The following is a 12,713-nucleotide window of genomic DNA, read 5'->3' as shown; positions in this document are numbered from 1 at the left end:
AAATAAATCTTTAAAAAAAATAAAAAATACAATAGAAGAGTATCACAGTAGCAGACTTGATCTTTATCTCTCCAGATGAACTCATCATATCCACAGGCAGATATTATGGACAAGTTGGACATTAGGGAAACTTTATTCCCCTTTAAATTTATTTCCCGGGATCCCTGGGTGGCACAGCGGTTTAGCGCCTGCCTTTGGCCCAGGGCGCGATCCTGGACACCCAGGATCGAATCCCACATCGGGCTCCTGGTGCATGGAGCCTGCTTCTCCCTCTGCCTATGTCTCTGCCTCTCTCTCTCTGTGACTATCATAAATTTTTTTAAAAAAAAGATATAAATTTATTTCCCAACACTAAGCCCTCCACCTGTGATCCTTATCTGTTTACTGTCAATCTCTTCAGAATATAAGGGTCATTTAGGCAAGTACTTTCTTTCACGATCCCTATCACCTAGAAGATTGTCTCTAATCATATCAGCAGAGAAAGTGTCAATAGCTTCCTAAATGGTCCCCTTTTATCTTTGTCCTCTGCAGTCTATTCTCAACACTGCAACCAAAGTGGCTCCACTAAAATCAACTCAAAACTTTCCAAAGGCTTTTCATATCATTCAGAGTAAAAGCCAAAATCTTTACTATAACTCACAGAATCCTACACAATCTAAGCCTGAGACTTCCAATAATGGTAGCCACAGTGGCTATTTAAATTTAAAGAATTGGGCAGCCCTGGTGGCTCAGCGGTTTGGTGCTGCCTTCAGCCCAGGGCCTGATCCTGGGGACCTGGGATCGAGTCCCATGTGGGCTCACTGCATGGAGCCTGCTTCTCCCTCTGCCTCTCTCTCTCTCTCTCTCTCAGAAATAAATATGTTTTAAATGTTTTAAAAAAATAAATTTAAAGAATCACCTGGGTGGCCCAGGAGGTTAAGCGTCTCCTGATTTTGGCTCAGGTCATGATCTGAGAGTCCTGGGATGGAGCCCTGCAACTCGGCTGTCCGCTCAGCAAGAGGTCTGCTCGCTCTCCATCTGCCCTCCCCACCCTACACTCTCTCTTTTTCTCTCTCTCTCAGTAAATAAATCTTTTTTTAAAAAGAGAAAGAGGGGCAGCCCTGGTGGCGCAGCAGTTTAGCGCCACCTGCAGCCCGGGGTGTGATCCTGGAGACCTGGGATCGAGTCCCAATGTCAGGCTTCCTGCATGGAGCCTGCTTCTTCTTCCTCTGCCTCTCTCTCTCTCTGAATGAATAAATAAATAAGTCTTTTTTAAAAATAATAAAAAAGGAGAAAGAAAAAAGAAGAATTACTGGTTTGGGGAGTACTAATCAACAAGAACTAAAATACCATACACCACAGTGACAAGGGAGATGAGGAGGGTTGTACTCAGAATTAAAGTTTTCCAAGATCATTTTATTGTTTGAGTAGAGACTTAGGATATTGGCCAAATCTATATTTCATTAAAGTTATAATAAGTGTTTAAAATGTGAGGATAATCAGTAAAATGAATCATGAATGATTTAATGAATAATTATTAAAACGAGTAACTCAAATAGAAGGGGAAAGAACAAGAAAAAAAGGGAAAACATGGAATAATAGAAAGTACAAAAAAAATAGGCAGAAAAATCCAAATATATAAGCAATCACAATAAAAGATAAAATATACTAGTTTTTAAAAAAGTATTAAAAAGGGAAAAACAAACAATGGATCATCTTTCAAAGTCTAAAAGGATACTAAGACTGATTTTTAATAATTTTCAGGCATATATTCTTTAAAGGAGACATACCTAAAATATAACACAGAAAGTTTGAAAGTAAAAGGACAGAAAAAGATACATCAGGCAAATACAAATCAAAGTGAGCCAGTATCAATCTATTAAATGGGGAAAGTAAAATTTAAGGAAAACATAACTAAAGATAAAGATGATATTTAATTTTTTAACTCATCAGGAAGATATATAACTATCCTGATCGTGTATGCACCTAGCAAATTGACAGATAAGGTGACAGTTAACAGAATTGTAAGGATTAGACTTTTTAAAGGCATTATGCATGCTAAAAAAGTGAATAGGTAAATCCATAGTCACAATGGGAGATATTTATCATGCATCTCCAGAAACATAAAGCAAACATAAAAAACACAAAATCTTTTATTTAAAAAATTAAAAATTAAAAAAGGAAATCAACTGATTTTACAAAAAAAAAAATGTTATCTGTTTAAGGAAAAGAGATATGGAACATTGCAGAATCAGAATCTAGGAAAAGTTGTTTCAGGACAGGGGGAGCTTGAATACATTAGTATCCGGGAAGAAGGGCCCTGAGAATGATTCTCCTTTAAAAAAATATATATTTATTTATTCATGAGAGACACACAGAGAGAGAGAGAGAGAGAGAGGAAGAGGGAGAAGCAGGCTCTGTGCAGGGAGCCTGATGTGGAACTCGGTCCCGGGACCCCAGGATAACAGCCTGAGCCGAAGGCAGACACTTAACAGCTGAGCCACCCAGGCTTCCCGAGCCGTGATTCTCAATCCTGGCTGCACAACAGAACTACCAAGGAGAACCTTGAACAACCCTGTGTTCAGGCCACAACCCTATCCAATTAGAGCTGGGGATGGGGCTTAGGCTTCAGTATTTTTAGAAGTTCCAACATGCAGCCAAAGCTGGCAACCACTGCCCAAGGAAGAGAAACTGAAGATGGAAGAGGGGGCAGGACTAGCTACGGAATTTGTGGAGCCAGGGGCAAAATGGAAATTTAGGGCCCCTTCTCCAAAAATTACTAAGAATTTAAAGACAGCAACAGCAGAGCAATAAACCAAATTCAGGGATCTTCTAAGCGCATAATCCTATGGGATTGCACAGGTCACACACCCATGAAGCCAGCCATGGAACAAGGAAAATCTAAGGGAAATGGTCCAGGAGGGGAATTAATAAAGATACAGGGGCCTTGGAAATCAGGAAAAACTCTTACATATAAGAGGCAAGGGCAGAAGGGTACCTGGGTGGCTCAGTTGGCTAAACATCTGCCTTCAGCTCAGGTATGATCCCCTGGGTCCTGGAATCAAGTGCTATGTTGGACTCTCTGCTCAGTGGGGAATCTGCTTCTCTCCCTTTGCTTCTCCCACTCCCCAAGCTTGCACACTTCCTCTGTGTCTCTCTCTCAAATAAATAAGATCTTTTAAAAAGAAGAAGCAACAGGGCAGCAGGGCAACCTGGGTGGCTCAGTGGTTTAGCGCCTGCCTTCCCCCCAGGGCGTAATCCTGGAGTCCTGGGATCAAGTCCCACATCAGGCTACCTGCATGGAGCCTGCTCCTCCTGCCTGTGTCTCTGCCTCTCTCTCTCTGTCTCTCAAGAATAAATAAATAAAATCTTTAAAAAAAAAAAAAAGAAGAAGAAGAAGAAGAAGCAACAGCAAAGAGGAAAAATCAGGCAACACAATGGAGAAATCCTAAGGTGCAAAAAAGAGTTAAAAGAATTAATGTTATCTAGTCCTGGTGAGACGATCATTAGCTGAGGGAGTGTGCAGATCTGGTTTTCTTTTTCTTTTTTCTTTTTTTTTTTTTTTTCAGATCTGGTTTTCCAGCAGCCACTAGGAGGACAGCTATGAATGTCTATAAGAGGGTTAAGAGCATTCAATGAAGAAAAGTAATGTCAATCAGTCCCAAGGGCCTGGATGAAACTGGGTACTACACGTTTTCAAAGAAAGCAATCTGGGGCACCTGGCTGGCTCAGTTAGTAGAGCATACAACTCTTAATCTCGGGGTTGTGAGTTCAAGCCCCACACTGGGTGTAGAGATTACTTAAAAATAAAATCTTTGAGAAAATAAAGAAGAAAGAAGAAAGAAAGAAAGAAAGAAAAAGAAAGAAGAAAGGAAGAAAGTTTCTACCAGCATTGTTCAGCAGCCCAGGAACAGGGAAAACAGCCAGTTCCCCAGTTGAAGTTTGGAAAGTAATTGAGGTTGTACTCTGTGGAGGGCACCTTCTTCATTTTTCAGTGCTTTGTGATGGCTTCGAAAATTTGGCCAGGACAGAGTTGGTTCCCCTCCACCCTACATATCTATCCCACACATAAACCATCTTCTGGTCTACATTTCTGAGTAAGTTTCATTATGAAAGAGAATTTGCTAAATGCTCATTTATACACAGCGCTATACCAGGAGCCCACAAAATATGGACAGGTGGCTTAGCAATAACCTTATAAATCAATACAAACCCCTTCCTAATATGATGTGTTTCTGTTTATTATGTCTTTGTTGTATAATTCAACCCAAAATATATCATTAATCTTCTTTTTTTAATGCATAAAGGCAGAAAATATAAAGCCTATCGACCCAGTCTCAGGCTATCCAAGTGACATCCTGGCTATTGACCAAATATTCAAGAAGAAGCAGAATTGGACGGTGATGGATGCAACTGCTATTAAACAGCATGTGAGTGTTCACTGTTGCATCCCTTCCCAGAATATGTTGACAAGAATATTTTCCACTTCAATACTACAACCATACATCCCAAAGATTTTTTTTCCAGCTCTACGTCTTTAAAATAAGACAAGATCATTTCTCATTATAATGATGCTTCTTGCTCTATGATCCAGTGGATTCAAATGTTAGCTGTTATAATTCATCCTGCTAATCACCCATGGAACCATACCTAGCATTGTTTCTGGGACATTTGTTTGTGTCTTGCTGGAAATAGCAACTAGTTAAAGCAGTAAACCAGCAGTTATAGTGAGCAGGTGTACTAAGGGAATCATGATTGAGTGCCATTTCTTATAGCAGCTAAAAGAAGAAGAGTTTAAGTGCACTTCCTAGGTGCCAGGCATTAGCACTCTACAAGTACTCTACAGGCACTAATTCATTTACTTATCACAACAATCCTTCCAGATGTTATCACTGTCACTTTATAGATCTGTGTAGAGAGATTGACTTGTCTAAAGGCAGAAGTAATAGAGGAAGTAATAGAGCCAGAATTATAAATATGAGGAGCTTGGCTCCTTGAATCCACACTCTTAACCATAACTCTACGCTGCCTGTCTACTTTTGTGTCCTGACATATTAGCAACTTTTGTACTCCACAGAGACAGACTAGGGTGTTAGTATTTCATGGCACCTCCCTTCTACATTTGACACTAACGATCAAACTCTCCTCGACATTTTCTGCTTCCTTGGCTTTTTTTTTTTAAGATTTTATTTATTTATTCATAGAGATGCAGAGAGAGAGAGGCAGAGACACAGGCAGAGGGAGAAGCAGGCTCCATACAGAGAGCCTGATGTGGGACTCGATCCAGGGTCTCCAGGATCACGCCCTGGGCTGCAGGCGGCACTAAACTGCTGCGCCACCGGGGCTGCCCTTCCTTGGCCTTTATAATACTGCATCTTGCAACTCTGTGTCCCTCCCTCTTCCTTTTCTTACTTGAATGTTCATCCCTTAAGTCTTGGTATTTCCTTGTTTTCTAGTCCCATCCTACTGCTCTTCCTGTTATATGCATTCATCCATTCATTTGTTTAGTAGATATTTATACACTATTAACAAAGTTCTAGGGCAGCCTGGGTGGCTTAGCAGTTTAGTGCCGCCTTCAGCCCAGGGGGTGATGCTGGAGACCCAGGATCGAGTTCCGCGTCGGGCTCCCTGCATGGAGCCTGCTTCTCCCTCTGCCTCTGTCTGTGCCTCTGTGTGTGTGTGTCTCTCTCTCATGAATAAATAAATAAAAATCTTAAAAAAAAAAAATGTTCTAGGAGCAGGGAATACCACAGCAGGGGGGAGGGGGGCATAGTTCCTCCACTCCATGAGCTTGGAGTGAAGGTGGAAGATAAGAGAAGGAAATATACAGTGGTGATATATGAGGATCAATGAAACTACAGGTGGTCAATACTGCATGCCACAAAAAGACAAAGGAGTGGGCCCAACCTCTGTCTCATCATGGTGCATATTCATGCTGAAGTACATGGAGGCTACTTATAGCCAGAGACCTCCAGCCTACAGCAGCAGCTATCTTAAGGGCTAAGAAGCTTGAGAAAATCAGTAAGGTGGCATACCTGTAACCCAGCAGAACACTGGGGATCTCTGAGTTAAGTGAAGGAAAAGCTAGGGCAAGTATTCTTCAGATGATCTCAGTCTCTACCCTCAGTGTTTCAGCTGCCACCTATATACTGATAAGGTATAAGTTAAGTTTGTCACTAACCTAGACTTCTCTCCAGTACCTTTGACTCATCTCAATGCCTGATGAACATTTTGACCTGTCTTAGCATATCAAACTCTATACATGTCCAATTCAAACGCATCATCTTGCATCAAACTGGCTCTTCATTGGGGATTCTGTATCTCAGGGGTTGATATCACCATCTACCGTGTCACTGAAACTAGAAGGCCAGGAGTCATCCTTAATTTATATTTTGTCCTTGCTCCTCATATCCATCATGACCAAATGTGGCGATTCTTGTTCTACTGAAGATTTTTCAAATCTCTCCCCTTCATCCTCTCCCTACTGCCTTAACTGAGGCCCTCATTAGGTCTTGCCTGGACGATACCCTCCAACCTCCTATCCCTCTCTCACAGCTGCTCACCTCACCCATTCTCCACACAGCTGCTGATCTAATGTGAAGCTCTAGCTACATCCCTGTCCTCCTTGCAGATGAATGTTTCCCTCTCCATAGTGGCAGGATTTTCAACTATATATTCTGCTCCACACACTGAGATTTGTCTTGCTTCCATCAGCAACAGTGGCTTACTACTACTACTTACACTCAGTGATTTTCACTTAGAAAAGGGCTCTCAGCCTCACTGAGATAAGTCTAAGGGCCATGACAGCAGACAACACTTTGCCCACCTTATCTTCATCATTCCCTCCCTCTCACTTTCAAAACTTGATATTTTAGCAAAACCGTGCTTGTGCCTCCTACCAACTCCAGAGGCTTATCAGCTTTGACCCTTTATTTATGCTGTCTCCTTTCCCTGGAATGGACCCCCTCAATCTGGTCAAATCCTTAAGGAACTATTCAGCATCTTCTCCCTCCCTGCCCTAGGTTGGATTGAATGCCATCCTTGGCACTCCTTTTAGAACCAGAGACTATTTCCATCCCACATTTCCTCCTTGGTTTAGTATATTGTGTTTTTAATATTGTCATAAATGTGTTATCTCATTATTCCCAAAGTGGACATTTTGATTGCCCACCAACTCCTAATTCACATGTCCTCAAGAGGTTCCACCCAATGTATAACCTCTCTGATTTTCAACTAGCCTGGAAATGTAAGTCTTGAGATATCTAGAATTGTGGTTCATAAGTCAAAGATATGTTACAGTAACTACTGCAAACGTCTGTTCTCTCACTGCAGGTGAAGAGGGCTACAGATACCTATAACTTGGGAATTGCCCTTGAACACCGGAAAAACATGCTAAACCTCTGGCGGAAGATCCGAGGGGATCTGATTGGAATAGACACTAAAAATGAGTCCTTTTATGACACCTTTTCTACCTATACGTGGTCCTGGAATGTTTGCCAAGAATTACTTTCACCGAAGGACTTAAGGTTATATGATGCATACATGAATAGGAATACCTACCACAACTTTGTATTCTCTTCATCCTCAGATATCAGTGAATGTGATACAGAGACAGGAAGAAAAAGAAAACAGAAAGGTTTCAAAGGGTCTCAACAATGAAATTTCTACATTTTCTAAACAGCTCACTGCAAACTACTTTTTCATAGATCTCAAAACTATGGTTTCTTGCTTTTGTCTAGTACATTCTTAGCACCTGGAAATGTTGACATCTTTTGAATTCTGACCAGTAAAAAAGTTTAAGTCATAATGTGGTTTCCGTTTCCTTTTAATTTTTTTTACATTTTTTAAATTTAAATTCAATTTGCCAACATTTAATATAACACCCAGTGTTCATCCCATCAAGTGCCCACCTTAGTGCCTATCACCCAGTTACCCTATTCCCCTTCCCACCTCCCCTTCCACAACCCTTTGTTTCCCAGAGTTAGGAGTTTCTCGTGGTTTGTCTCCCTCTCTAATTTTCCCCACTAGGTTCCCTTCCTTTGCCTTATAATCCCTTTCACTATTTCTTATATTCCTCATATGAGTGAAACCATATGATGATTGTCCTTCTCCATTTGACTCACTTCATTCATTCCATTGTGTGTGTGTGTGTGTGTATATATATATATATATATATATATATATATATATATATATATATTACATCTACTTTATTCATCTGTTGAAGGACATTGTGACTCCTTCCACAGTTTGGCTTTTGTGGACATTGCTGCTATGAACTGAGGGTTGCAGGCATCCTGGCATTTCACTATATCAGTATCTTGGGGTAAATCCCCAGTAGTGCAATTTTGGGGTCATAGGGTAGCTCTATTTTTAAATTCTTGAGGAACTTCCACACAGCTTTCCAGAGTGGCTGTACCAGTTCCCATTCCCACCAACAGTGCAAGGGGGTCCCCCTTTCTCCACATCTCTCTCCAACATTTGTTGTTTCCTGCCTTGTTAATTTTCCCCATTCTCACTGGTGTGAAGTGGTATCTCACCGTGGTTTTGATTTGTATTTCCCTGATGGCAAGTGATGCGCAGCATTTTCTCATGTGCTTTTTGGCCATGTGTATGTCTTCTTTGGAGGAATTTCTGTTCAGGTCTTCTGCCCATTTCATGATTGGATTGTTTGTTTCTTTGCTGTTGAGTTTACTAAGTTCTTTATAGATCTTGGATACTAGCCCTTTATCTGATATGTCATTTGCAAATATCTTCTCCCATTCTGTAGGTTGTCTTTTAGTTTTGTTGACAGTTTCTTTTGCTGTGAAGAAGCTTTTTATGTTGATTAAGGTCCCAATAGTTCATTTTTGCTTTTGTTTCCCTTGCCTTCATAGACATGTCTTGCAAGAAGTTGCTATAGCCAAGTTCAAAAAGGTTGTTGCCTGAGTTTTCCTCTAGGACTTTGATGGATTCTTGTCTCACATTTATATCTTTCATATATTTTGAGTTTATCTTTGTGTATGGTGTAAGAGAATGGTCTAGTTTCATTCTTCTGTGTGTGGCTGTCCAATTTTCCCAGTACCATTTATTGAAAAGACTATCCTTTTTCCAGTGGATATTCTTTCCTGCTTTGTTGAATATTAGTTGACCATAGAGTTGAGTGCCCATTCCTGGGTTCTCTATTCTGTTCCATTGATCTATGTATCTTTTTTTGTGCCAGTACCATACTGTCTTGATGATCACAGCTTTGTGATACAGCTTGAAATCCGGCATTCTGATGCCCCCAGCATTGGTTTTCTTTTTCAATATTCCTCTGACTATTCAGCCTCACTGAGATAAGTTTAAGGGCCATGACAGCAAACAACACTTTGCCCACCTTACCTTCATCATTCCCTCCCTCTCACTTTCAACACTTGACATTTTAGCAAAACCATGCTTGTGCCTCCTACCAACTCTAGAAAGACTCCATTCGGGGGTCTTTTCTTATTCCATACAAATATTAAGATTATTTGTTCCAACTCTATGAAGAAAGTCCATGGTATTTCGATAGGGATTGCACCGAACTTGTAAATTGCCCTGGATAGCATAGACATTTTCACAGTATTTATTCTTCCAATCCATGAGCATGGAATGTTTTTCCACCTCTTTATGTCTTCCTCATTTTATTTCAGAAGTGTTCTGTAGTTTTTAGGGTATAGATCCTTTACCTCTTTGTTAGGTTTATTCTTAAGTTTTGGGTGCAATTGTAAATGGGATTGGTTCCTTAATTTCTCTTTCTTCAGTCTCATTGTTAGCATATAGAAATGCCACTGATTTCTGTGCATTGATTTTGTATCATGCCACATTGCTGAATTGCTGTATGAGTTCTAGAAATCTTGGGGTGGAGTCTTTTGGGTGTTCTATATACAGTATCTTGTTATCTGCAAAGAGGGAGAGTTTGACTTCTTCTTTGCCAATTTGAATGCCTTTTATTTCTTTTTATTGTCTGATTGCTGAGGCTAGGACTTCTAGTACTATGTTGAATAACAATGATGAGAGTGGACATCCCTGTCGTGTTTCCTGATCTTAGGGGAAGGCCTCTCAGTTTTTCCCCACTGAGAATGATATTCACTGTGGACTTTTCATAAATGGCTTTTTAAGATATTGAGGAATGTTCCTTCTATCCCTACACTTTGAAAGGTTTTAATCAGGAATGGATGCTGTATTTTCCAGAAATGGATGCTTTCTCTGTATATACTGAGAGGATCATATGGTTGTTTTTTTTTTGTCTTATTGATGTGATCTATCACGTTGATTATTTTGGTTTCCTTTTCCTAATTCTTAACTAGTATATAGAGGTCATGCGGTTATCTCCCCAGCGAACAGCTGCGCTCTGCTGCCTCCACCTGGCTCAAAAGTGCCTGGGCAGAAGAAAAGCCAAATGCCGGCACTTATCTCAATACAGAGCCACTCCTATGAGCCCCTAATGGCTCCCCTAGTAATAAGCATCTGAGTTTATGTGACCATAAATCACATTAGGTTTTTGATTATTTGTAAAAGAGGCCAGAGGCAGCAAATGACATGATCTTTCAGTTCCAGGGAATAATATCACCATCTCCCAGGGACTCTTTTTTTTTTAATAAATTTATTTTTTATTGGTGTTCCATTTGCCAACATAGAGAATAACACCCAGTGCTCATCCCGTCAAGTGCCCACCACCCAGTCACCCCCACCCCCTGCCCACCTCCCCTTCCACCACCCCTAGTTCGTTTCCCAGAGTTAGGAGTCTTCCATGTTCTGTCTCCCTTTCTGATATTTCCCACTTATTTTTGCTCCTTTCCCCTTTATTCCTTTTCACTATTATTTATATTCCCCAAATGAATGACCATATAATGTTTGTCCTTCTCTGATTGACTTATTTCACTCAGCATAATACCCTCCAGTTCCATCCACGTCAAAGCAAATGGTGGGTATTTGTCGTTTCTAATGGCTGAGTAATATTCCATTGTATATATACACCACATCTTCTTTATCCATTCATCTTTCGATGGACACCGAGGCTCCTTCCACAGTTTGGCTATTGTGGCCATTGCTGCTAGAAACATCGGGGTGCAGGTGTCCTGGCATTTCATTGCATCTTATCTTTGGGGTAAATCCCCAGCAGTGCAATTGCTGGGTCATAGGGCAGATCTCTTTTTAACTCTTTGAGGAACCTCACACAGTTTTCCAGAGTGGCTGCACCAGTTCACATTCCCACCAACAGTGCAAGAGGGTTCCCTTTTCTCCGCATCCTCTCCAACATTTGTGGTTTCCTGCCTTGTTAATTTTCCCCATTCTCACTGGTTTAAGGTGGTATCTCATTGTGGTTTTGATTTGTATTTCCCTGATTCTCCCAGGGACTCTTGATTAAATTTGGGTGCTCCTATGGCTCCTTAGTCACGCGTCATCAGGCTCATCTCTTGGATCCCTCTTAAAAATAGTTGATCTCATCCATTACACTTGTTGCTGTTGTTCTTTAGTGCATTTAATAAAGATGTGCATGTATAACTATTACAAGTTTGGGAGGTGTACTTTTTTATTGTGGAAAAAATATGCATACAATTTACTATTTTAATACTGTTAAGGTGTATATCATCCATTACATTTTTTTTCCTGTTAGAAAAAGGAAAAGACATGTCCCATATTGATGGAGAAGTGGCTTATAATATGAAATCATACCATGCCAGAAAAAAACAATGAAGGTCGTGAAGGCTCCTAAAACTATTTAATGAATTGGGCTTGAAGCAAATTTATGTTACCTTGCATATTCAAAACTATCTAAAACTATTTACTATTCTTTACAATATTATGATGTTGAGAAACAGAACCTTGGGGCACCTGGGTGGCTCAGTAGGATAAGTGTCTGCCTTCAGCTCAGGTCATAATCCCGGGGTCCTGGGACTGAGCCTGGTGTCAGGCTCCCTGATTGGCGAGGAGTCTGCTTTTCCCTCTCCCTCTGCCCCTTGGCCTGCTCATGCTCTCTCTCACTCGCTGTCTCAAATAAATAAAATATTTTTTAAAAAAAGAATCTTATAGATAAGTGACCATGTTCCTACCTCAAAAACAAGTTTTATGGTTTGACAGATTTTTTTTGATATGGTTATGACTGTAATGGCAATCTAAGAGCTGTAATTTCGATGCCAAAATATTCAAATTCCTGGAATATTTTCTTGAATCAATAGGACAACAGGACAGAATATTTTTCTGTCCTGGAAATTCTAAAATGTACAGCAATATGGTCTATCAATCTGTCCCACACTGTGGTTGACAGTAGAAACTGGCATCTTGCAGATGGAATACAGTTTAGCAACAGGTATTCAGCCATTCGTTCAACAATTATTTATTGAGTTGCATACTGCATGCTGGCCCCTATTCTAGGACCTGGATATATAACAATGAATGAACAGATAAAATGCCCTGACCTTACAGCTGAGTAATGCAGCTAATTATAACCACTGACTCAGTACTTCCACTTCTAGAAATTATTTCTAAAGAAGCAATCGTGAATATACAAATCATTTAGTTAGGGAATCCCGGGTGGCTCAGCGGTTTAGTGCCGCCTTCAGCCCAGGGCCTGATCCTGGAGATCCGGGATGGAGTCCCACGTCGGGCTCCCTGCATGGAGCCTGCTTCCCTCTCTGCCACTCTCTCTCTCTCTCTCTGTGTCTCATTAATAAATAAAATCTTTAAAAAAATGATTTAGTTATAAAGATGTTTATAATGTTGGATTTATA

General features: G+C 40.5%; 1 protein-coding gene across 1 annotated transcript in view; it reads left to right on the top strand.

Moving 5' to 3' along the window:
* EFCAB3 (EF-hand calcium binding domain 3) overlaps nucleotides 1-7,756 on the top strand; it is a 63,309-nt gene extending 55,553 nt beyond the window's left edge. Inside the window, exons 18-19 of the mRNA XM_025999454.2 lie at nucleotides 4,287-4,409; nucleotides 7,312-7,756. Coding sequence (XP_025855239.2) covers nucleotides 4,287-4,409; nucleotides 7,312-7,638 — 450 coding nt within the window. The 3' untranslated portion in view covers nucleotides 7,639-7,756. The remainder of the gene's footprint in view (nucleotides 1-4,286; nucleotides 4,410-7,311) is intronic.
* Nucleotides 7,757-12,713: the final 4,957 nt, after the last annotated feature.

Source organism: Vulpes vulpes, chromosome 2 (genome assembly GCF_048418805.1).
Source record: "Vulpes vulpes isolate BD-2025 chromosome 2, VulVul3, whole genome shotgun sequence".
NCBI lineage: Eukaryota > Metazoa > Chordata > Mammalia > Carnivora > Canidae > Vulpes > Vulpes vulpes.
Note: the sequence above shows the minus strand (reverse complement) of the source record. Positions and strands in the feature narration are given on the sequence as shown.